At 38.6% G+C, this 27,608-nt stretch overlaps 2 protein-coding genes and 2 pseudogenes across 4 annotated transcripts in view; 1 reads left to right on the forward strand and 3 right to left on the reverse strand.

Annotated features, from left to right (window-relative positions):
• LOC308645891 (uncharacterized protein) overlaps nt 1-27,608 on the reverse strand; it is a 400,184-nt gene that overhangs the window by 94,323 nt on the left and 278,253 nt on the right. The window lies entirely within an intron of this gene.
• On the reverse strand, nt 292-27,371 carry LOC308645028 (olfactory receptor 7E178-like; the record flags this gene model as incomplete). The annotated part of the gene is made up of 2 exons (XM_081286907.1): nt 292-920; nt 27,146-27,371. 2 exons carry the CDS (start codon nt 27,369-27,371, stop codon nt 292-294), a joined length of 855 nt encoding a protein of 284 aa, XP_081143033.1.
• LOC308645927 (olfactory receptor 7D4-like) lies at nt 9,051-9,987 on the forward strand (annotated as a pseudogene). Its single transcript has one exon. The product of its transcript is annotated as an olfactory receptor 7D4-like (transcript).
• Nucleotides 18,211-19,079, reverse strand: LOC308645938 (olfactory receptor 7E24-like; annotated as a pseudogene). Its single transcript has one exon. The product of its transcript is annotated as an olfactory receptor 7E24-like (transcript).

A 27,608-nucleotide genomic window follows, 5' to 3' on the forward strand; every position in this document is an offset into this window, starting at 1 on the left:
TGTTACTGTGGGCACCAGATTGATGTTTCTTTCCTGTGCAGCTGCTTTGTTCTAAGTACCACCACTGACCTAACACTCTTCATCTTCCCAAACTGACACTTCATAAGCATTTTCAAAACTCCTCATCAACAATATACCCCAACACTGATGACTACCATTCCAGTATGAAACATAAAAAAATTAAATATATTAAAAAACATAATCTGACCCAAAAAGCAGCATTTATAGGTCTAGATGTTATGTATTTGCTTTGCCAAACTACATGTTAAATGGATTTCAGTGACCATGAGGTTAGAATATGCTATTACAAAGCCTTTTCAGGGTGTTATTAATATCTCTGTTCCTCAGACTGTAGATAAAGGGGTTGAGCATGGGAGTGACAGCTGTGTACATCACTGAGGTCACTGCACCCTTTCTAGAAGAATGAGACACAGCAGTGCCCAGGTACACCCCAAGGTCTGTTCCATAAAATAAGAAAACAATGGATAGGTGAGACCCACAGGTGGAAAAAGCTTTATATTTCCCACCCCGAGATGGGAAGTTCAAAATAGAGGAAACAATTTTATAGTATAAGAAAAAGATCCCTGAGATGGGAACAAAGCCAAATATGGCACCAATGAAATACATGACTATGTTATTCGTGGAGGTGACAGAACAGGAAAGACTGAGGACCTGAGAGGGATCACAGTAAAAATTTGCAATTTCCACACCTTTAAAGCAGGTAATCTGTAATGCAATCAAATTGTGCAGTTGGGATTCAAAGAGGCTAATCAGAAAAGACACCAAAACTAGAAAGCCACAGAGGCAAGGACTCATGATGACTGAGTAGTGCAAAGGGTGACAGATGGCCACAAAGCTATCATAGGCCATCACAGTCAGAAGCATGTCATCCATACAGACAAAAATGGCAAAAGGGACATCTGCATCAGGCATCCCATGTAGGAGATGGCTCTGCTGTAAGTTTGGATGTTCACCAGCATCTTTGGGACCATGGTGGAAATGAAACCAATGTCAGCCAAGGACAGGTTGGAGAGGAAGAAGTACATGGGGGTGTGGAAGTGGGAGTCAGAGCTGACAACCAGGATGATGAGCAGGTTCCCAAGCACTGTGACCAGGTACATGGATGGGAATAGTCCAAAGAGGACAGACTGCAGGTCTGGATCATTTGAGAGTCCCATGAGCTGGAATTCTGAGACACATGTAAGATTGTGTTGCTCTTTGTTGGTCAGATACCTTTGAAATGGAAAGAAAATAGGAGAAAAGGGAAATAAAGTATCAGGCTCCATTACTGTGTATATTTTTAATTCAAATATTTATGATTGAATTTTTCAGACTTGATTCATCAATATCTAACATTTGTGAGAAACCTAATCTTCTTGCAACATTTATTATTGATTTCTGTATTGTTCAATTCCTTCTGTATACATGTATTTATTTTCTAAGTACCAAGAGATACCCAGGGCCTCTTCAATGGTAGGCAATTGCTCTAACCTGAAGTGTATGCCCAGCACTTTGTTTTATTGTAAAACAGGGTATCACTAAGATACTCAGGCTGATCTCCAAGTTTCTATCCTCCTGCCTCAGAGGAGATGGGAATCACAAGATTATTCCAGTGCACCCTGCCAACCCACCTACTTTAGAGACATTCAAGTGAACAATATTAGAAGACCAGGACACAAGACATAACAAGACTACAAGCACAGCAACATGCAGCCTCTTCTCTAGAGAGAAAAAGCATAAGAAATATTTTTCTGTTTTTCAAGAAGAAAAAAATATTTTAATTAAAGGGAATTAAAAAGCACATATCTTATTATATTCTAAGATAATGATGCAAATTCCTTTGATGCAGAATATAGTAGAATATGCATATATTACAACAAAATCAGAGAGCTGCATAATCTAACAACTAAATTAAGTTGTTTCTTCACAACCAGGACAGATTCTTATGGGTTAATTTTCTCCAAGGGTCCTAACCTGCATGATTTCCCACCTTCATGGGTGGAAGTATTCAGTCATGCATTGTTTATCTTTTAAAAGTCATCCAATATATTACTTCTATTCTTGGCTTAGAAAGAGTCAAATTTAAATAAATATAATTTATTTAACTGCACATTATCACTTACATCATGGACTAGATACCTGGTATAGGTGTACACCACACTTGTCAATAATAATAGTGATATGTTAGAAGTACTTTGGAAAAGTAATACTGAATAAGAAGAGTGATGCTGGAAGAATCACAATACAAGACCTCAAATTAAACTACAGATCTGTAGTAACAAAAACAGCATGTTATTAGCATCAAAACAGGCACAAAGACCATTGGAATAGAATAGAATGCCCAGAAACAAACTGACAAAGTTACAATCATCTGATACTCAATATGTCCTTTAAAAGTTGCCAAAAACATACATTGAAGAAAAGATAAGCTTTTAACACATGATACTGGGAAACCTGGATATCCATATGTAGGATAATGAAGATAGAGCTCTATCTCTCATGCACAAAAGTTAACTCAAAGAAGAGCAAAGACCTAGGAATTAGACCAGAAATACCAAGAGTGCTAGAAGAAAGCATGGGGTCAACACTCCAACACCTTGATGCAGGCACCAGTTTCCTTAAGAAAATGCCTACAGTTCAAGAAACAAAACCAAGAATCAATAAGTAGGATGATTGCACATTTAAAAAAAAAACCCATCTTCCCAGCCAAGTAAATAATTAAAAGAGTAAATGGAGAACCTACAGAATTAGACAAAATGTTTGCCAGTCACTTCTCTGACTGGAGGTTGAAATTCAGAATATATAAAGAACTCAAAAAAACTCAATACCAAAAAATAAAAATTCAACTAATAAATAGGCCAATAAAAGAAAAAACATTACTCAAAAGAAGAAATACAAATTTCCAACAAATATATGAAAAAAAAATTCAACATCTCTAGCGATCATAGATCATAGAAATGTAAGTCAAAACTACATTGAGATTTCATCTCACTCAAGTTGGAACAGCTATCATCAAGAATCCAAATAACAACAACAAAAAGAATACAAATAACAACAAGTTCTGGTGAGGATGTGGTGGAAAGGTGCATTCATACATTTCTGGTGGGACTGCAACTTAGTAGAACCATTCTGGAAAGCAGTGTGGAAGTTACTCAAAAACTAGGAATGGAACTACCATATGACCCCACTATCCCACGCCTATTTATCTAAAAGAACTAAAATTATCACACTATAGTGACACAGGCACAATAATGTTTATAGCAGTGCAACTCACAATAGCCAAGTTATGGAACCAGCCCTAGTTCCACAGATGAATGGGTAAAGAAAATGTGGTATATGTACATGGTGGAGTTTTACTCAGTCCTGTAGAACAAAGGAACCACAGGATTTTCTGGTCAGTGAATGCAACTAGGGAACATCATTCTAAACAAAATAAACCAGGCACAAAAAGTCAAAGGCTAAATGCGTTCTCTCAATGCAGAAACTAGACCACAAAAATGTAAACAAAATAGAACCCCAGGAAAATGAAAGGGAGATCAGTGGAGTAGAGGAAGAGTATTGAGGGAAGGGAGGAGGGATGGGAAAGAGAGGTACTGCAGAAACTGACCAAATTATGCTAGATACATATATGAATGTACCACAGTGAATTCCAATTTATGTATATCTAAGAAGGGATAATTAAAAAATAAATAAATAGAAGAAGGAACAATAGAGGAAGGGGTTCAAGAAAGGGGGGCAGAAGGGAAGGGATACTACTTGAGATTGAAATGGAGAAAACTATAAGTATTCATGAATATGTCAAATGAACCCACAATTACATAAAACCCTAATGCACTAATGAAAATATAAATTAGGGCTGGGGATATAACTCAGTTGGTAGAGTGCCTGCCTTGCCCAGGTTTCAATCCCAACCATTTTTTAACAACAAAGATTTTCACAATTATCTCTTTGACATATGGATCAAAATTTTTTCTTTCACCTACATGAAGGAAACTCATGTTCATTATTTTGTCAGGTTTCATGATGTTTTAGTTGGGATAAAAGGCAAAAATACAGAAACTGTTATAAATACACATTGGCCAATATGTCATATGGAAAATAGGAATAGCAATTATCTAGCTCATAGAGTTGGTGTAATAATTTTTTAAATTATTATATTTCTTAATTCATGTTTCTCCATCTCATGTATTGGTATATTTACCTGTGTGAATTTTGAAATACTTAAATATCCTGGCATCAAACCAAAACCAATTTCATCAGAATCTCTCCCTGTGAAGTTCTTGGTGGGCATTTCTTAAATCAGCATTGAGAACTGCTGTATTAGAACATATCCTGGCTTATAGAAATTGTGCAATGACATCACCTGTTGTTTCTGTGAATAAAACTATCAATTTGAAAATGTAAATACTTAGTCATATTATTTATACTACTAAAAGTTCATCAAGATTTGAACTATCACCTGTGAAATTTGCCCTGTTGGTGTCTCTGCATGATTCCACTCTCCCGCCAGCTCTCACCCAAAGGCAGCTATGGTCATGAATGGAGCGGTGGATGGTTTTATGCATGTTTCCATGTCAGAATAGATTTGTTAAAAATCTATAAATGGTTTTCTTAACATACCTCAAAAGTACCTAAAGTTCATGTACATGGTGCAGAATACAATACCTCTTGCCCCTGGAACTGTACTACTTGACATCAGGTTGTATCTTTAAGTCTCTCTGTGAAGTACATATTTCCATTTCTAATGCTTTACCTGATGCACAGCATGACCTGAAGGAAGTTCACAGTAGGTTTATTAGTATGAAATCCAAAAATTCTTGTACCTGTCTACATTTTACACAGTGAGAACTACAATAGAATATATAGGTGGGGGATAATTCTTTGGCTTCCACAACTGATGCCTGTTCAATTATATTACTGTAATTCAGGTACATGTATCACCCCAACAAAAAATCAGTCATTGTAGTTTGCATCTGCTGCAGTCTGGCTGGGCACAATTCAGGAGCCACTTGTCAAAAAAAACAAACTTTATTTTTAGAACCACACAGCCAAACAAAACAGCTCCTCAGGAAAACCTTCAGAGCCCAACTGCCACCACCGGCTTCCCACAAGCCTCTCAACCTCCCCCACTCCTCCTGCTCTTGAGGCTGATTGGCTGGGTTGCCTGGGCAGAGCCAAAAAAAGTCCCCCAATGAGCAGCTCCGTGGTCTGAAAGGGTGGGGAAACAGCCCAATGAGCATCACCACAGAGGAGTCAATCAGTTGGCAGCTAGAAGTTTGCTGGGGCCCGCTGTGAACCAATCATCAACTGGCAGCTGGAAGTTTGCCGGCATCTGGAAGTTTGCTGGGGCCCCTTCAGCTGTGGCTCTCAACATGCATCTACTCAGTGTTAATGTAGAACATCAAAAATATCCCTGAGGTGCATCTAGTAATAATCCTTCCCAGATAACTAATGAAGAAATTTGATATTGGACTGGGATTATTATTTCCATTTGATTCCAATAAAACAATGTGGCACTAATGCCTCTACAAAGATCATGCAGATGAATTCCAACAATCTACATGGAAAACAAAACTATGCAGTCAGCATCAGGAAGCTCAGCATAATCCTTCATAGTGTTACAGTTACCAGGTTCCTCCTGTCTACCTTCTGCATCACTTTCATAAGCATTTTGAGGTACTTAGGAAATTGTTTTAAGGGATGCATTTCCTGATATCATGGATGAGAGTTTATGGGAAGAAAAAACAATAAGGGAGGAAATCAAAACATTGAGTGAGGTTTCCAGGACCCTCCTCACAGTCCTCATAGCTGAAATTTACACGTTGGTGTCCTCCCATCTGGCAACCCCAACTTTTGTTTGTCCTGATGAGAAGACAAGGTTCTCATGGGCCTTTCTCCATCCAGGTCTATCTTAGCACTTACTGGTTTATGCTGCATCTCCGCTGTGTCATGGCCAATTAGTGCACATCTAATGTCTCCCCAATGCCTGGTGCTCAGTGAGCACCAGCTCCATCCCCAGGATTGATATTAAGGGAGTCTTAAATAGGAGCAGACAGCCATGGGAGGAGGAGACACTGGTATGGAGCCCACTGGATATGAAGCATCGCTGAGGGGCTGGAAGCACTGGCTGATTATTGATTATATGACCATGGAGGCTCAATGCACAGAGCTCATAATTAGTGAAATTTCTAAGGTTTTAAATCCCTAAGGAGTTCATGATATCAATGGAAGAAGCAGAGAAGGGCAAAACAAATGTCCACAAATGTATTTCAGCTTGTCTTCTATTGAAGAGGAAGCTCATGTGTATAATTAATATCTTTCATTTATTTTTTCTAAAGATTTATTTGCTTTTTATTTACCTATTTCATTATCATGAATATTAAATTTCAAACAGTTTACATTTTTTACCATTGTCAAGTGCAGAGCTCAGTATTATTAATTACTTTCACCCCCATCCTCCAACTTTCTCCATCATCCATCTCCTGAAATTTAGCATCTTCCCAAAATGAAATATTTTACATTTTTTAAAAAACTCCCATTCCTCTTTCCCCAACACTGGCTACCACCATTCTATCATGAACCTAATGAGAAATGTGATAACCCAGCCTAATTCCATCTTAAGATTGGGAGTCATCTCATCACAAAGTCATGAAAGTTAATTTCTGTTTTACTATAAATTACTATGATTTTTAAACTTGTTTTGAATTCCTGCCTGCACTCTGAATTCACATATGCTTGGTTTTTCCTGACCAGACAACAACCCTCTCTAAAACCTCAGTAGCATCTCATAAATTCTGATGTTGGGATCTAAATTTATTCCCTACCTTAAAATGTTAAGCCATGTAGATCATTAACCTACTATCAGCCTTTGTATTATGCTTGTCAAAATCCTGTTATCTGTAAGTTCTCAAGACAACCCCCTTTGCAACTTTTTGTTCTATAAAACCTTGTTCCTGGAAAGCTGGGGTGCTGGTCTGTAGGCCATGTTAGGGGAGAGAGTTGCTGATTAGCTCTCTTTGTGTATACAAATACAAGCTTGCTTTAATTTGATTTAAAATTGAAGTTGGTAATCTTTTCTTAACATCGGGGTTCAACAAATTAAAGACATTAAACTAGAAAAATAATGTTACTGAAGAGGCAGGACTAGAAAAACTTCATGTTTAACTTTGTTGCATTTTCAAACATACCTTAAAGTTCAATGCCACCAATACTGCGACTTGACTGAACCTGTTGGGGAGCATGTAACTTCTTTCTTTCTCAGGCTGTAGATGAAGAGATTCAGCATTGGGGTGACCAGGTGCCTATGACCAAAGCTCCCAAATACTTTCTAGAGAAATGTGGTAGAGCTGAATCAAAGGACAGGCCAATGCTAGTTCCACCAAATCAACAACTGACAGAGGAGTCTTCTTACTTCCCACCTGAGGTCAGGGCTCTGTGATAGGGTAATGAATTCATTGTAAGAGAAAGGATCTGCAATGGAAAATGAAACCAATTACTGATGTGAGGAATACTTGGCATTGTTATTAGAGATGTTTTCAAGACAAGTAAGATTAAAGAGTCAAGAAGGGTCACAGAAGTAATTGCTGATTTCCACAACTTTGCAGTAGGTAAAGTGTAAAGATATCAAATCATGCCCCTGGGATTCCAAGTGGATAAACATAAGAGACACAGAAACTAACAAAGACAAGAGCTCATAATGACCTGGTACTGCAGGAGGTGATAGATGGCCACAAACTGGTCATAGGCTTCACAGTCAGAAGCAGTTCACAGTCAGAAGCAGATCATCCATTTATCCCAAAATTATATGATTCATAATCAGAAAACCATATATATATATATATATATATATATATATATATATATATATATATATATATTTACTCAGTCTCATTAATATAGTCACCTGTACATGTTTTAAAATATCTAGATTTCCTGGCTTGAAACCAAGATATATTTAATCAGAATCTGCATTTAAAGGTTTCAGTGGTCCTTTTTCATGTCAGGGTTGAGAACCAATGCTCTTTAATGTTTCCTTGCACTTACAAGATGCTCCATGAATAGTAATTGCTACTGTCAATAATAATTTTAGTATACCACATTTACTAAAATATAACAATTATCTTATTGTGTCTAAAACAATATTCGTCTACTGAAACTATTCATAGAAACATCTACAAGAACTATTAGTGCAGCTGGGCATAGTGCTACATACCTCTGACCCCAGCAACTTGGGAGGCAGAGACAGGAGGATTGTGAGTTGGGCACCAGCCTCAGTAAATTAGCAAGACCCTGTCTCAAAATAAAAAATAAAAGGGGGTATGACTGGGGATATGGCTTAGTGATTAAGCACCCCTGGGGTCAAACATTAGTGAAAAAAAAAACTAATACTACATATTTGAAATACATGGAAATACATGAAATTAAAGTTGGAATTTCATAATCAGAATATATTGTTATATGCTCATTTCCTTCCAACAGGTTTTCATCATTCTTGGGTTTTCATATCCTTTCTTTATGCAAGTAAGTGCATGCTCAAATTTTCTTTGTCTTCTAAAAAAGACATTTTTGTCTTCTAAGAAAGACATTTGGATTTGTCAGGGGCCAGGTGGGGGATGTTGAGCAAAGGATACAAAATTCCAATTAGATCTGAGGAATGAGTTCAAGAGATAAACTGTACAGGATGGTAACTATAGCTAATGATGGTATCATGTATCTTGAAAAACACTGAGTACACATTAGACTTTGCATAAGAGAGTTTGAATAACTTTTCCAAGGACACAAACATGATTTATATGTGCACCCAAATTCTACTGCTAAAATCTGACTAAAAAAGGCAATTTTAAATCTCAGTTCTATGCTATGCTTTGGTAGAAATTATATTAAAGGATACTAGTAATAATGATGATAACAATAACAACAACAACAATAATAATAATAATTTGTTGGGTCTCTTAAAGTTAACAGAGGCAGTTTTAAATAAAGCAAAAACTATATTTTTAAAAAGGAAATGGACATGTTTTGCTTCCTTTCCCAGCAGATACATCAGCTGCATGGAAGCAGAAAACCACACAACACTAACACAGTCTTCCTCCTGGGCATTTCAGAGGACCCAGACCTGCAGCCTCTCCTCTTTGGCCTGTTCCTGTCCATGTACATGGTCACAGTGCTTGGGAACCTGCTCATCATCCTGGCTGTCAGCACTGACTCCCACCTCCACACCCCCATGTACTTCTTCCTCTCCAACCTGTCCTTGGCTGACATCTGTTTCACATCTACCATAATCCCACAGATGCTGGTGAACATTCACAAACAAAGCAAAGAGATTTCCTACTTAGAATGCCTCACTCAAGTATATTTTTTTATGATTTTTGTTGGAATGGATAATATGCTACTGACTGTCATGGCCTATGACCGCTTTGTGGCCATCTGCCACCCACTGAAATACACAGTCATCATGAACCCTTTCTCTGTGTCCTCCTATTTCTGATGTCTTGGAACATCATGTTCTGGTTCTCCCTGTTTCATATTCTACTGTTGAAGCAATTGACCTTCTTCATGGGCACTGAAATCCCTCCTTTCTTCTGAGAAGTGCCTCAGCCTTTCAAGGTGGCCAACTCTGATGCCCTCATTGGTATCATCATTATGTATGTTTTAACTGCCCTGATGGTTGTATTTCCTGTTGCTGGGATCCTCTTCTCTTACTCTCAGATTGTCTCCTCCTTATTGAGGATGTCCTCATCTGTGAGCAAGTCTAAGGCCTTCTCCACCTGTGGATCTCACCTCTGTGTGGTCTCCTTGTGCTTTGAAACAGGGATTGTGGAATACCTCAATTCTTCTGGGACCCATTCTTCCCAAAGAACCATGATCGCCTCAGTGATGTACACTGTGGTTACCCCCATGCTGAACCCCTTCATCTACAGCCTGAGGAACAAGGATGTGAAGGAGGCCTTGGGGAGACTCCTCAGCAGAGCAGCCTGTTGTCCTTGATGGATCACTGACCTCAGAACTCAGGAGATATTTTAGGCCCTGAGGCAAACACACTGAATTTCAATTTCTAGCTCTTTTCCTACTCTAAATAATATGCTTAATTTCTTATACTCCCCAAACAATTATAAGCTCATGAAAAAAAAATACTCAACACTATTAGTGAGGAAGATGTAAATCAAAGCCGAAATGAGATGCAACTTCACACCCAATTTAAAAAAAAAGACAATAAAAATTGTTGGCAAGGACACAGAGAATTGGAACTTTCAGACCAATCCAGTGGGAATGTAAAATGGTGTCGCTATTTTGGGAACAGAATTTTCAGTTCCTCAAATAGTTCATCACATGGTTATCATATGAGTCAGTACTTTAAATCCTTGGTATACACCCAGGAAAACTGAAAACATTCACACATAAATATCCACACAAATGTTTATATTGTATCATTTTTCGTAACTTCCCAGATCTAGGAAAGCCAAAATATCCATCAACTGATGAGTGGATAACTTAAGGTGATATATCCATACATCCATGAATGTGATTAAGCCATGAAAACAAATGTCATATTTATATATGCCAAAATATAGATGAGTCTTAAAAACATTATGTTACATGATAGAAGGCAGACAAAAAAAGACCACATATTACATGATTCCATTTTTTGAGATTATGAAAATATTCTGGAATTAGGTAGTGGTGATGGCTGCACAACCATGTTAATATGTTCAAAAGTACTTCATTTTATACTTTACAAGAGTGAATTTGGGTTGTGTGAATTCTAGTTCAAAAATAATTCAAAAATTAAAGTAATATGGTTGTTAAAAGAAAAGTTTGTTTCATAGAATCATATTCACTACTCTTCTGCTTCTGAATTCATAGTCAATGAAATAAATTTGTTCCTGCCTAAAGAAAAAAATAACCGAATGTCTGTTTTTATGTTTGCAAATTTGCCAGGTGCGATGGCACATGCCTATAATCCCAGCGACTCAGGAGGCTGAGGCAGGAGGATCACGATTTCAAAGCCAGCCTCACCAAAAGCGAGGTGCTAAGCAACTCAATGAGACCATCTCAAAATAAAATACAAAATAGGGCTGAGGATGTGGCTCAGTGGTCGAATGCCCCTGAGTTCAAGCCCTGGAACCCCCCAGGGCAAATTTATAAATTTACAAATTTATAAATTTGTAAATTTGTTTAATGAATCAGGTAAATAGGGATTGTATTACAATGATACTATTCTCATTTTTGCAATTCAGATTTATGTCTCTAATGAGATCTTCCTGTTTTTATTTCCATGTTCCTTTCTTGTGATTTGGGATTTTATGTGTTGATAATTAAAGGGTTTTTTTTTTAAATATAGATAAGAATTCAACTCCGGTGTTTTGTCAAAGTGATATATGTTGGTATAGTGTAAAATACTGATCTTCACATAGTTGTTGGTAACTTTCAACTCCTTCGAATATTCCAAAGTTTTCAACAAACATAGAGTCAAGGGGTTGCTAAGGTTGCAGTCATCTCATGGCTATAAATCCCACACTTTTTCTGCATTCCCTATTCTAATCAAACCAACTTTTTGGTCATGGGGAGGATTTAAGTCCTTCCTGATGGCAAGAGGCCTCCCTCAATTCCTCACCATGAGGGGCCCTGGGGACAGCTCACAAAACGGCAGGTGGCTTCTGTTGATGTAAGCAAATAGGTGACAGAGCAGCAAAGGGCCAGGCCTACCCAACTATCAAGACATTGGTCTCAAAGCTGCAGGATGTCCACACAACCTTCCAATAAGCTGAAGTTGTTTTGTTCCCAAATATAGCAAGTGCACCAGGGGCTTCTGATTTCACCTCAAAAAGAAAATATTTCTCTCACTCCAGAATATATTGCAAAGCTTTGTGTAAGTCTGTGTTGTCACCTAATGAAGTCATTAACTAAATGTACTTTTGTCCAGTCTTTTTTGAAGTTGATAACACCAGTTGTTCAAAAATTATGATCCTTGGAAAATATCCACACCCCATCCATGAGAGCCTTGTGGCTCAGAGAGACAAATTTAGACATTGATTCATAATTAATTGGTATAATAAACCTGAATATGTGTGTGGATAAATGTAGAAGTAAATTTGGCAAGACCATGTAACCAAACAACAAGCATATAAAGCAGAACTAGATAGAGATATGCTTGGTACTGTGAACTTTAATACATGTGGGTGGTAGCAAATTTTTAATATTACACTGCAGTCATTTCATAGTGAGTTGATGGGATCAGACATTAGGATCCCTACCATAGTGTTGTGTAAAGGAAATGCTGAATAAAACCTAAAAGACCTATGTTTGTGCAGTTAATGAATCCTTTCCTCTCTGCTTTTTCTAATTTTCCAACACATAATGAATGTCCTTAATGAAAACAAAAAGACCCTAACATTTGACCTTTTCTAGATATGCATGATAAATTTCTATCCTCACTTTTTTACCCTTTATCATTTGTAGAATTATTCAAATCCCACCATTGTTCTATGATTCTTTATCTTGCAAATACTATTTAAGAAATCTAGGTCTTTTCTATAGTCCTTATAAAACATAAACTTTACATTTAATTTCTAAGAAATGTTTAGAGATCTCTTTAAAAAGTTATTCCCTCCAGTGAAGGAAGAGGCTACTGGATGTGTGAATGTCAAATTGTCTTTGCTTTGCCTTATGGGACAGTGAATAATTTATCCAATGCACATGAAAGTTAGAACCTGTGCAAAAGGCAAGTAGTACTCTTTTCTTTCCAAAGCCTCGAAGTCTAGCAGAGCAAAGGCAGAGATAAGGTGCATTTCAATGTTGCAAATTGTTACATGTACCGTTCACCATCTGCATCATTCAAGTTTCTCAAAATAAAAGGAATCAATGGGATAATCATTTGAGTAACTGGATAAATGGAGAGATTAAGAGAAAGGTGATAGAAGATAGATATACAAACTGTATGTGAGATAACCTTTGCCCTGACTGTGGTAGATTTTGAGTGTATAAGTAAATTATGTTTATTATCTGTCTTGATCTTGTCAAGAGATCATTGTATAAACATGTGATGGTCTCTCAGCCCTTAGGATGAAGTGCTACTGAAATTCAAAGAAATTTAAATGCATTACACTAAGTAGATGATAATGATGATTATCATTATCTATTTAATAGATTCCTACAAGGTGTGTATTATCTGTTTCATCCTAGAGTTGCTTCAGCAAAGTACCATTAAAATGAAGCATCTGAGGCCAGGAGAGCACAAATATGTGTCCCAGTCCACTCAGCTAGTACTTTTCAATTGTGCTAAGCAAGGTGGTAAACACCTGTCATCCCAGCAACTCAGGAAACTGAGGCAGGGGGATCACAGGTTCAAAGTCAGCCTCAGCAACTTAGCAAGATCCTGTTTCAAATAAAACAAAAAGAGAACTTAAAAGGGCTAAGGGTGAAGCTCAGTGGTAGAGAGCCCCTAGATGCATTCCCAGTACCACAAAAATAAATATTTTTCAGGTGAATTTTCTACCTCCCCCATTTGATAAGATTATTGTATCAGATAAGAGTTCCTTTATGTTGTGAATCACGAGAAGGGGAGACACAGCAATGAATGAATGTTCAAGAAATGATTTAGGGTCTTCCTCTATTCAGGAGCAAGTTCAAGTGTATTCACTCCATTCAATATTTCCTTTAAAAAAGAAATCCATATTTTTTTTAAATTTCCATGTTCATTGTGGTAAAAAACAATAATTTTTTTTCAAATGTGCCATTTGAACTGGAGAATATCATATTAAATGAAATAAACCACTTTAACCATTTCTAAGCCCGCAGATTGGTGGTATTAGTTACTCTGGCATTTTTGTACAACCACCACTATCTCCATCTCCAGAAGATTTTCCCCTCCCCCAAATAAAACTTTAGACTCATTTGAAAAACTGTCATCCTCCACCTCACCAGCCATCTGCCATGATTCTACCTTGAAACATCATAAGGACTCAGAGCCATTAAACTTCAAGTGTTAACAAGAGGGCACCATTTATAAGCTACTTTTTTTTTCAGTTTTGCTACTTTTTCCAATTCACATTCCAGAGGATGCCACAGGTACTGAGCTTAGACCATCCTTCTCTGAGTCTCTTCTAGGCACTAGCAATGTCCCTGTTTCTAAGGCTGTGGATGAAGAGAGTTAGCATAGGGGTGGTCACAGTGTCTACCAATGGAACCCCTCACTGGGAGAATGGAACACAGCTGATCCAAGGCACTGTCCAAGGCCTGTTTGATAAAATAAGCAAACAACTGAAAGTTGAGAGCAAAAGGAAGAAAACACTTCAGACTTCCCACCTGATGAATTTCCAAATGGTGGTAATGGTTTTTTAGTAAGAGGAACGGACTCCCAGGATAAGGAAAAAGCAAACATGGCACCAATGAGTCCCAGCACTATGCTATTGTTAGTAGTATGAGAACAGGCATAAAGAACACAGTGAGGAGGGTGACAGAAGAAATCACCAATTTCCACCTCTAGGAAGCAGACAAGTTGCAAGGCCAGCAAATGGTTTAGCTGAATCCTAGAGTCTAACAAAGATGATGCCCAACTCAGAGACCACAGAGGCAGGGTCCATGATACTGGTTAGTACAGTGGCCTCTTTCCACTCTTATGAGCAGGTTCCCACATCATGACCAGGAAAGGTCCTAAGAGGACACACTGCAGTTCCTGGATCATCTGAGAGTTCCATGAGGTGGAATTCTACATGCATGTTAGTTTTCTGCTTCTGTGTTTATAGGACACCTTTGAGTAGAAAAGAAGGTAGGATAAAGGAAATGGCAAGCAAGCACTCAGGACTGTATACGAGTTTACTCTAAGCATTCACAGTTGAGTATCCAGACCTGAGGCCCACACACATTCAACAACATCTCACAGTTGTGACAAACTCCATCTTCTTGGAAATCTTCCATTATTGATTTCTATATTTCTGTACATTTTTTTTAGAAACTAAGTATTGAATCCAGGATCTTATACATACTAGGCAAGCACTCTAACACTGAAGTATATACACAGCCCTTTTAATATTAAGTACATCCACGGTGACTCAATAAGTTGCAGAGTCTAGGCTTGAATTTGTGATCCTCCTGCTTTAAACTCCTTACTCATTAGGATTCCTGACATGTGCCATTATGCCCAACCTACTTTAGGGACTCTAAACAAAAGAGCATTGGAAGGCCAAAAACACTAGATATAACAGGCTCATGATCACAGTAATGTGCAGCCTACCCCAGGAGTGTGGGAAATAAAATCACAGCATAAGAAATAGCTTTCTAAGTTTTAGAAATAGAATCCATTTTAATTAAAGAAGAGCAATAAGCAATTTAGTGTGCTGTATTATTTTCTAAGATAATGGTCTGGATTCTTTCAATGAAGGATATATATTAACATTGTATAAGAGCCAGCACTGCATAATCTGATGATGACATTACAGATGAATATTCATTATCAGAACACATTGTTCAGTGCCAGTGTTCTTCCAGGAGTTCCAAAACTCTGAGGTTATTGATCTGCCTGTAAGGATAGAAGTAGTCAGCCAAATGCTGTTTGTCTTTTAATAATCATTAAATCATGCACATACACAAGAATGGGGTCTAAATAGAACAAAATACATTCCCTGCTTCTATAGTTATATCAAAGTGGATTCTACTGTCATGTGTAACTAAAAAGAAACAATATAAATGAATGAATAAATAAATAAAATCATTCAAAATTCTGTTTTCTTCCTTGCCTTAGTTAGACTTCAAATGTTGGGAAATGTGGTTTAGTTTATAGCACATAATGAACGGCATCACCGACCAGATTTGTGGTATTAGTGTAAACTGGGCCTGTCCATGATTAAATAATAATGAAGTGCTTAAAACCAATTTTTGAGTATTTTTTTAATCCAGTTTCTGTGGTAAAAACCCTACAAATACAAAGCTCTTTGTATTTTCTGTGGTAAAAATCCTACAAATACAAAGTGCTCTGCCAGAGGGCTCCAGTGTTTCTATGTTACAGTTGAGAAATTTAGCACCATGGATGCCCTCAGAGATGAGGTTTAATCCCAACGTTTTTATGCTATTGCATAGATATTCACAACAATTTCTAAACTGATGAATGGATTTTTAATTCTCTGACTTCAGTTATGTGGAGGAAACTCAGGTAGTTACTAAGTCAGATTTCACAATGCTACAGTTGGGATAAAATATGAAAGACAACAGTACAGAAACTACTGCAAATACAGGAAAGTGGTGATAGTAATTATCTAACTTACAAGGCTGCGATAAGAATTCCTTTAACTTCTAAATTTCTTCTTTTAAAATTAAAATGTGGACGCCTATTTATTCTGATATATTTATATATTTGAATATGTAAATTTAAAAATATTTAGATTCCCTGGCATCAAACCAAAACCAATTTAATCAGATTATCTGCCTATGAAATTCTTGGTGGTGGCTTGTGTTTTGGTTTTTTATTTTATGTATATATCAGGGTTTGAACCCACTGTGTTAAACCAGTGAACCACATCACTTGCCCTGTCTCAAAATAAAAAATGAAAAAGGGCTAGTGATGTGGTTCACTGGTTTAACACCGTGGGTTCAAACCCTGATATAGTTGCTAAGGACCATGCTAAGCTGCTCAGGCTGGCTTTGAACTTGAGATTCTCCTACCTTGGACTAAGGAGCCACTGGGATTACAGGTGTGCACCTCCACACCAAGCTGGGTGGTCTTTTCTTATATCAGGGTTGGGAATCTTGGCATTAGAATATATCCTGCCATTCAAAAATCATAAAATAACATTACCTGTTACTCCTATGAATAAAACTAACAAATTGAAAATTTAAAATTTAGTAACATCATTTACTAATATTTCCTTTATAACTACAACTGAATCTAGGTTGAAATATTCACATTTAACTTTGACTTCTTGATAACTCTGCATAATTCCATTCTCCTGCAGAGCTCTCACCGAAACCAAATAGTGGCATGAATTTTGTGGGTAGATTTTTCTCTCTACATTGGCATAACAGTATTGACTTATACATGCATAAACACTTTTCTCAAGAAATTACAAAAATGAACCTAAACCTCATCTAAGTCATCAAGAACACAAAACTTACTACCTTGAAATGTAGTACTTGACAGCAACAAGTGTTTTTCAGCATATCTGTGAAAGACAAACATTTGTTTCTAATGCTTTAACAGATGCATAGAAGTACCTAGAGAGATGTCATTAAACTTGTAAGTTCATTATTATGGCAATATATTCAAAATTCTTATGCCTCTCTCCATTTTGCACAACTGAGAATTACTATATAATATATGGGTGTAGGTTTGTTGGTTGACTTCCACAATTCAAGAATTTTCATTATTGCTATTACACTCCTTTTGGGGTTCGAGTGTGCAGAGTTTAGCTCCCTCAGGCCTGACAGGTTGCAAGAGCTGTGGTTGTGATTTAGGTCAGCTGAGGCAAACCTCAGTTAGGAGGAGAAAAAGTTCTCTTCCCCTTATCACAAGTCACAAGTTCTGCAAGGTTTGGCTAGGAGGAAGAAGCTTCCTGCATACTTGTCCTGGGAACCTACATTCTAAAGAAACAAATGCATCCTCAGATGATTAGATAATGTCTACAAAGAACTTTGGGAGGGTACTTATCATATGAACAGGAAGGATCTGAATTTAGCTCTATGTACCCGCTGAGGCATGATATTTGGGCAATGTGGGTAAAGTGTTAATTGCTTGCTTTGTTAGAAGAAGAATATAAAAGGAACTTGCAAATAAATCTCAGCATGCAGTCGCAACTGCTGCCTTTGCTCTGCATCCCCTGTGTCCTGGTTATTTCGCGACCCTTACCCAGGGACCCGAACGCACTAGACGTTCACACACTCCTATATTTATTGTTGCAAAAACAATAAATTGAGGTTTTAAAAAGTTATAATTTCAACCATTCTGAAGTATGTAGATCAGCAGTCTTAATCACATGGATGTGGCTATGACACAATCACTTTCACTTAACTTTAAAATTTTCCATTTTTCTAAGCTGATACTTTGTTCCAAATGTGAGAAATTTCCAAACATACATTCCCCACACTAGCCAGAGTCATTCCACTAAAATGTGAGAAACTAAAGCCATTAATATTACTAAAGAGGCAGATTAACAGAACTTGATATTTCATTTTAATGTCTTTTCCTATGTACATTGCAACTGGACCCCACAGGGGCTGAGATTAGACCGTCCTGCTGTGCAGCCTCCTCAGGGCACCTTTAATGCCCCTGTTCCTCAGACTGTAGATGAAGGGGTTCAGCATGGGGGTGACCACAGTGTACACCACGGAGGCCACTACACCCTTCCTGGGAGAATGTGATGCAGCTGACTCAAGGTACACTCCAAAGACTGTCCCTAAAAATAAGCCAACAACTGCCAGGTGAGAGCCACAGGTGGAGATGAGGCTGGGATCCTCAGAATGGAGGAAACAATTTTATAGTAAGAGAAAAAGATCCCTGATATGGGGAAAAGGCCATAAAATGCTCCCAGAATATACTGGACAATGTTATTAGAGAAGGTGTCAGAACAGGAGAGATTCAGAAGTTGAGAAGGGTCACAGAAGAAACTGGAAATTTCCACACTCTTGAAGTTAGTAATTTTTAAGATCATCAAAATAACTAGCTGGGAGTCCAAAAGGCTGAACAAAAATGACACCGAAATTAAGAAGCCACAGAGACGAGGGTTCATCATGACCAAATAGTGCAGGGGGTGACAGATGGCTACAAACTGGTCATAGGCCATCACAGTCAGAATCATGTAATCCATACAGACAAAAATGGTAAAAGTAGACATCTGTGTCAGGCAGCCCACATAGGAGATGGCTCTGCTGTGAGTATGAATGTTCATGAGCATCTTTGGGACCGTGGTGGAGATTGAACAGATATCAGACCAGGATAGGTTGGAGAGGAAGAAGTACATGGGGGAGTTCAGGTGGGAGTCAGAGCTGATGGCCAGGATGATGAGTAGGTTCCCAAGCACTGTGACCAAGTACATGCACAGGAACAGTCCAAAGAGGACTGGCTGCAGGTCTGGATCTTCTGAGAGTCCCATGAGATAGAACCCTGAAACATGTGTTAAGTTTTGTGCTTCTGTGCTGCTTAGACACCTTTTGAAAAAGCAAAGAGTAAAAGAAAAAAAGAAACCCATCAGCAGGCGCCCCTCACTCTGTGTGCATTCAAATTCAGGTATTCACTAGGAAGCTGCTCACAATGGAGATCCACATACTCTCAATAGTTCTCAGGAGTGCAATACCCAGTCCTGCTCAATCTTTCACTGTTGCTCTCTCCATCATTCACCCCGCTTTCCACACCCTCTTTGGAGACATTGAACTGAGAAAACTTAGAAATCCAGGAGCAGAGGAAAGAAGAAGTTTATGATCACAATAATATATAGCCTACTGTTTAAGATAAAATTCAGGAAAAAATAATAACTTTTCTACTAAGAAAAAGCAATCATCATGAAAGCACAGTTATGAATCTTGAACAGCATGCATTTTTACCAATGCCCTTGCCCATGCCCTTGCACTTGCCCATGCCCTTGGCCCATGCCCTTGCACTTGCCCATGCCCTTGGCCCATGCCCTTGCCCTTGCTCCAAGCTTTGGCCCATGCCCTTGGCCCATACCCTGGGCTCAGGCCCCTGTAATTTGGGGGAAATAAACAAGTGCAGGGAAAAGTGGTGCAAAATTGTGCAGCTCCACCTTGGCTCCCCTCCTGTCCAGGACCTGATACAGCCCTTCTATAAACATTGGACACCCTTCCCAAAACAGGGCTGCCTCTCACTCTCAAGACAGGCCACATTAACCCTTGCATGTGTACCTGCCTTTGTAAATAAACCTCTGTCCATGCCTCTGTCCAGCTCCTGCTGAAATCCTTCTCCATCACATATGGCAAGAACCCCACTGGTCTGGAGTTGAGCTCCCCCACTGCCCTGGGAACCCCTTGGACTCATCTCCAGAAACATCTTTTCTCCTATGACATTAGTATCTTTGCCTGATCCCAATCTTCTGCAAACCTGTCTCCCAAACAACCTACTTCATGAAATGGGGAGGTGTGATTTTCTGTTGATGTTTCTATGTCAATATTAATTTATGTTCCCATAAATGTTTCCATTAAAAATTACCTAAAGAGCATCTAAATCTCATCTAAGTAGTGCACAACAATACCTATTGCCCCAGAAATGCACCATTTACATTAACTGAGGTGCTAATTCCATTTGTGAAGAACATTCCTCTACTTCAAAGAATTCATCCTACACAAAGCATTTCCTGAAGAAAGGACATCTTTGATCCAGTAAGATTTTCAATATGACAATCATTTCAAAAATTCTGTTCCTGTATCCATATCACACAAGTAAGAAATTCTCTATAACTAATGGAACATTGAATGTCCAAGTTTACTACATCAAAGCTACATATATTTAACAAATTTAGAAAATTATAATTATAGTTATACTCAGTAGTTGGGTTCATTTTTTTCCATATCATTATTGTATTATAGTTGTACATAATGGTGAGATTTATTGTTTCATATTCATACATGCACACAATGTAAGGATTTAATTTGTCCAGTATCATTCCCTAGTATATCTTCTTTGCCTCCCATGCCCCTCTCCACCAGTCCCTTTTCTCTGCCATATTGATCTACCTTTGATTTTTAAGAGCATTATATTTATACATAGTAGTTGTGCTTATCCCAATATAATCATATGCCCATGGAACTTGATTTATTCCATTTCAATCCCCATTCTCTCCCCTAATCCCCCCTTCCTGACTCCCCCACTCTCCTCCCCCTCCTGTACTGATCTTCCTTTGGCTTATTTATTTGTTATGATTTATTGGTGCTTTCTATGTATACATCACATGGAAGTCACTGTGGTATAGTCATATACCAGAAGTAAGAAGTCCATTAATCCAAATTAACTTTGGTTTGGGGAAGAAAGATGAGGTGAATTCAATGTTGAAGAGATCTATTTTTTATGCCTCCCTGTTCCAAGACAAAAATGGACCCCAGTGAGCAAGACAGAGGGAGACATTCAGCCAAATACACAGTGAATACATATGGAGATTCAAAAATAAAATATCCCATCCAGAAATAGAAAAATGTGAACTTTGAGTAGGGGATAATTATTTGAGTGGCATGAAGATTAACATAGTCATTACTAACAGCAGCAATATCTAGATCTTATTTTGCCTACAACTTATTCAAATGTCCCATATTATTCCCTAAGTCCAAGTATCTATCTAATCCTTAGTCACTGCAATTGTAGCAGAAAAATCAACTCAGATAACAAGGCTGAATCCAGACATTAGTGACTTGCTCTAATTCACAGAGACAAGAAATGGGACTGACAGGCTCTGAAATCCATCCACTACATGTTTTTATTCTCTCCCACCCCATATAAAGATTCCTGCCTAGATCCTGAGGCCTTAACTACAGCTAAATATCAGATGTACATTTGAACTCTTTCCAGTTTTATGAGTAAGAATAAAATCAAGACCCAATATTAGATTTGCTGTGAGATAGAGAGGGCTGTTTTCAAGCATGGAGGAGCACGTGGTGAGCTCCAAGGAGGTTCTGGAGGGGGCCCAGGAGTGAATTATCATTACTCTGCTGAATGATCATCAGCCTCCCCTACTGTGACCTCTCCTGTGACCTGTGTCTGTTCTTCCATAGTGTATTCAGCAAGCGCCCCCCACTGCTCTGCCCTGTGATTCCCCAGGAATCTCACAGGAAGAGCACCATGGGCAAGGCTCTCTTTCTGCAGGAAAGGGACTAGGAATGGCTAGTGGGCTTGCTGATGGGACAGCCTGCCAGGATTCTCCCATGATGCCCTGCATCCACGGTCTGACAGCCCAATGCAACCAGGCTGCTGTCTCCTAGCAAACAAGAACAAGTTGCATACATATAAAGTTCTCTTTTGCTGTAAGATAATAATAAATGAGGTGTGCATTATCAGAGTAGGGCACACAAGAAGTGAGACAGATAACACAAAATCTGTTCCTCAGCCTCTGAGCCTGGGAAGCCCTGAAAGTCAGTTCATGATGCTCTGGCTTCTGTCCTCCCCTCATCATCCTTATCAAGACCACCACAGTTCTTTCCTAGAGCTTAGGAAATGTAGTTGAAGGACCAATTTTGCTGTCATAGGTGATATTATTATAGGAAATAAAAACAGCATGGGTGGAGAGCACATTTTAAATAAGATATATGACAGCACAGAAAAGTATTTTTTAAAAAATCACAAATACCATACATGAAACTTGACCTCCTGAAATCCCCCCATGTGGAAACTCCAACTTTGATGTTTGTTCTTCTGATGCAGAAATAATACTTGTAATTCTAAGGCTCCCAGTGCACTTACAAGGTTATGCTGCTTCTCTGCCGGGTAATGATAAGGAGTGCACATGCCAAGACCCACCCATACCTGATGCCCAACAAAGGCTCAGACTCTGTGCCCAGCATTCCCAGGAGTATGCTGTCAGCTGGGAGCTTCCTGATACAGAACCACAGCAGGGAGACAGAGTCATGCAGCTCACTGAACAAGAACTATCAGCAAAAGGGCTGCAGGCACAGGCTGATTGTGGACTAGCATATGACCTTGGAAGCTTTATGCACAGAGCTCATAATTAGACTAATTGGTCCATGCAATGCCCATCTCTAAGGACTTCCCAACATTAATGCAGAATGATTAAGAAGAAAAATTGAAGATCCACTTAATATTTGGACCCTAGCTGTAATTAGGAAGAAACTTGCATAATCAATTACTTCTTTCATTTTATGTTTTTTAAATACTTCTGTTTTTTTCTTTTTTTAATTTGTTCTAACTGGTTATACATGAAAGCAGAATGCATTTCAATTAATTCATTGTACACAAACAGAGGACAACTTCTAATTTCTCTAACTGTACATGATGCAGAATCACACAACTCATGCAATCATACATGTACATAGGGTAATAATGTCCATCTCATTCCTCCATTCTTCCCACCCTCCTCCCATTACTGCACTATGCCTAGTCCAAAGTTACTCCATTTTCCCCTAACCACCACCCACTATGGATTAGCTTCTGCATATCATAGAAAGCATTTGGTCTTTGGTTTTTTTGAGTTTGGCTTATTTCATTAGCATAATATTCTCCAGCTCTCCATTAGGCTGACTAATATTTCACTGTGTATATGCCACATTTTCTTTATCCACTCATCTGTTGAAGGGCATCTAGGTTGGTTTATAGTTTAGCTATTGTGAATTGAGCTGCTATAAACATTGATGTGGCTGTATCTCTGTAGTATGCTGATTTCAGGTCCTTTGGGTATAGACCAGGGAGTGGGACAGGTAGGTCAAATGGTGGTTCCATACCATACACTTAACACTAAAAAACAAATAACCAAATCAATAAATGGTCTAAGGAACTGAACAGACACTTCACAGAAGATATACAATTGATCAACAAATATATGAAAAAATACTCAACATTTCTAGCAATTAGAGAAATGCAAATCAAAAGTACTCTAAGATTTCATCTCACTCTGGTAAGAATGGCAATTATCAAGAGCCATGTGCCTCAAATCCACACAGCATTTCAAATATGGCTTCAGTTATTCAATATGAATACCTAGCCCAAGTTACATGAAATTTCTCATTTCTGTTCTCTAAAAGGAAATTATGTGATACTTATGCCATGGAAAGACTTTGCACATGAAGTCAAAGAATCTACACATAGAGGATGTGGGGGGAAAAGGCTCACTTATACATTGATGATGGGACTGCAAATTGGTGCCACCACTCTGGAAAGCAGTATGGAGATTTCTTAGAAAACTTGGAATGGAACCACTTCTCTGTTTATTTTTTTAAGTTCCATTTTTATTAGGTTAAAATATAAATAAGAAAAATTACTATTGAACCATAATAAGTATACACTTGAGTTACATTTATTTGTTCATTAAGTTTTCTTTAAATTAAACATTCAGTTTTTTGAAAAACAGTGGGTCTACTGCCCAGAAGGATTGTCAAAGGACTCTGCAGCATTGAAATAATGTGAAACTCTGAAGTGTGTCTCAGACCAAGCTCTAAGGGTCCTTCACTTCCCTCTGTTCCTGCTTTGCATTTCCTAGGTTCATGAACATCTCTGCCATTGATGTTGAGTAATTGAATGTTGCAGATGCTGTTGAGAGGAAGTATGGGGCTTCTGTGTCCATGCCACAGACACAAACATGAGGTGCTCAATATCATCTCCTGCTCATAGGGACATTGTTTAGTAGATTGAAGGTACAGAAATGAGAGAACCACTGTGTAGAAACCCCACTTGAGCATGTCCAGGACCTGTGAATGTAGCGAAGGTCTATTCAATGTTTAACAACATAGTTTTCATTTTTATCTCTCTGTGCCTAACATGGTAGAGGCTCTGGGAAATCAGAAATGAGAAAGAGAAGGTTTTTCACCCCACATACAGTATATACATATGAAAGGGGAATAAGAAGCTGTACCATTACAGAAATATGAAAACAATAATAGGTCACAGGATAATTGATATGAATAATAAAGATTGGCATTTCTATATTTATAATAACTAATTTTCTTTTTCCCATATGTTACAACTTCGTCACATATCAATCACACAGGAAGAAATAATTTCTGCTTAATCTGAGTTCAATGATGTTGTATCAACTAGAAATCATCTTTGAGGACATTGCTGAGTATCGTAGACACTAGCACCTGCACTTTGTTCAAGGTAGGATGAGTCCAGCCAACAGCAGCCAAAATTAAATTGTGAGTCTCTGGGTCTGAGGCAATCATCTTTTTCAATTTTTTCAACAATTAGAAAGTTTTCAGCAGAATAAAGAGGTCTTAGTTAGAGAAGCATCTCTGGTACATTCTTAACCCTTTAAAGTCCCTGAGTAGTAATGAAATCCAGACCTACTTTGCTCCTATTTGATGAAGAGGGTTAATTATAATATACAGGTGGATGTGGCAGCTGCAGGTGTGTCCTGGAGTTGGAGACACAGGGGGATGGTCTGGATTACTTGTGCCGACTTGACATTAGATTTTGTCTCAGCTCAGACTTTTTTGCAGAAATAATTCAACTGATACCCCTGACTGTTTTGTCCTGGAATCTACCAGAAATCCCAAAGGAAGTGCACAAGAAAATTGATCCCATCTTGGAGTGACAGGAAATGGAAACACATCATTGTTTTGTGGAGGGGACAACCTGTCAGCAATGGCTTCCCCAAATGCCATGTGCCTCAAATCCACACAGCATTTCAAACATGGCTTCAGTAATTCAATCTGAATACCTAGCCCAAGTTACATAAACACCTAAGCTCATTTCTGTTCTCTAAAATAAAATTGGGTGATACTTATGCTGTGGGAAGACATTGCACGTGAATTCAAACAATCTAAATATAGTACATAGCTTAGCACCTGGCATTCAGAATCCCCAACAAAAGATCATCCTCATCTTCATTCACATCCTCATCATCACCTTCACAGACCATATGGAGTGTTGAGGACACAGTTTAAAGGGATGCATTTTCTCCCCTTGTGGATGAAAGTGTGTGGCAGGAAGAGTCAGGAGGCAGTTAAAGAGGACTTTCCATGAGCTTTCTGTTGCGCACACCACAACAAAGCATATGAACTCACAGTTTCATCCCTGACAATGTGCACCGCGTTCTCCCATCTGGGTAGTCAAAGTGCATGCTCCTCCTGATGAGGAAGAAATAATGCTATGCAATGCCCTTCCTCCACCCTTCCCTTCCACAGCAGCTCCTGATTCACACTGGGGCTCTGCTGACTTAGAACTAAGGAGGGCAGGTCCAAAGCCCCCACCTCCCTGGTGCCCAGTGTCCTGACTTCAGCCTCTGGGTATCAACACACACTCAATTAGGTGCTTCCTGATACAGACAACCACAGCAAGAAGAGATGCATAATGGCACCCACTTCACTGGGGTCCTCAAGCTGAAGGGCTAGAGGCACAGGCTGGTTGTTGACTACTGTGTGACTTTGGTGGCTCAGTGCATAAGGCTCCTAGTTTACCAAGTAGCTAAAGCATATCAGCAACTCTTAAGAGCTTCCTAATATTAATGATGGAGAAGAGGAGCAGAAAATGAACATCTATCAATGTTTATCAGTTTATCTCTATTAAGGAAGAGGCTCTTCTCTACTATAAAGTTTTCATTTCTTTAAAAAAAACTTTTTAGCTTTATATTACTATTGTTGCAGTAAATTGAAGTTAAAACTTTCCTTCTAACCATAATCAACTATCATTGATCACATAGATGTTTTTTTTAATATTCATCATCACAATCTCAAATATATTTCATTATTTCAAAGTGATACTTTGTTCCAAATATGAAGAACTCCCAAACATTCCTCCCCATCACTGGCTGCAGGCATTACACTTACATCATGTGGTGTATTAAACCCATCAATGTTCCTGAAGAGGCAGATTAAACCAACTTGATAATTAGTTATAATGAATTTTCCAACACACATTGCAACTGGACACCACAGGGTCTGAGATTTAGGCCATCCTGCTGGGCAGCCTCCTCAGGGAACCTTTAATGTCCCTGTTCCTCAGGCTGTAGATGAAGGGGTTCAGCATGGGGGTGACCACAGTGTACATCACGGAGGCCATTGTACCCTTCCTGGGAGAAGGCAATGCAGCTGACCCAAGGTACACTCCAAAGCCTGTCCCTATAAATAAGCCAACAACTGCCAGGTGAGAGCCACAGGTGGCTTTGTACTTCCCACCTGAGGATGGAATCCTCAGAATGGAGGAAATAATTTTATAGTAAGAGAAAAAGATCCCTGAGATGGGGAAAAGGCCATAAAATGCTCCCAGAAAATATTTGACAATGTTATTAGAAAAGGTGTCAGAACAGGAGAGATTCAGAAGTTGAGAAGGGTCACAAAAGAAACTGGAAATTTCCACACTCTTGAAGTTGGTTATTTTTAAGATCATTGAATTGTGCAACTGTGATTCCAAAAGGCTTAATAAAAAGGATAACAAAATTAAGAAGCCAGCCACATAGGTGAGGGTTCATAATGACAAGGTAATGCAGGGGGTAACAGATGGCTACAAAGCGATCATAGGCCATCACACTCAGAAGCATATAATCCATACATGCAAAAATGCCAAAAATAGACATCTGTGTCAGGCAGCCCACATAGGAGATGACTCTGTTGTGAGTTTGGATGTTCACAATCATCTTTGGGACCATGGTGGAGATGAAACCAATGTCAGCCAAGGACAGGTTGGAGAGGAAGAAGTACATGGGTGTGTGGAGGTGGGAGTCAGAGTTGACAGACAGGATGATGAGCAGGTTCCAGAGCACCGTGACCAGGTACATGGACAGGAACAGTCTGAAGAGAAGGGGCTGCAGGTTTGGATCCTCTGAGAGTTGCACCAGATAGAATTCTGATATATGAGTTAAATTTTGTGCTTTTGTGTTGCTTGGACACCTTTTGAAAGCAAAGAGTGTAAAAAAAAAAAAAAAAAAAAGAAAACTATCAGCAGGCTCCACTCGCTCTGCATGCATTTGGATTCAGGTATTCACTAGGAAGTTGCTCACACTGGAGATCCACAG

The sequence above is a fragment of the Spermophilus citellus genome (genome assembly GCF_964194105.1).
Source record: "Spermophilus citellus genome assembly, chromosome: 3".
In the NCBI taxonomy this organism is placed as follows: Eukaryota; Metazoa; Chordata; class Mammalia; order Rodentia; family Sciuridae; genus Spermophilus; species Spermophilus citellus.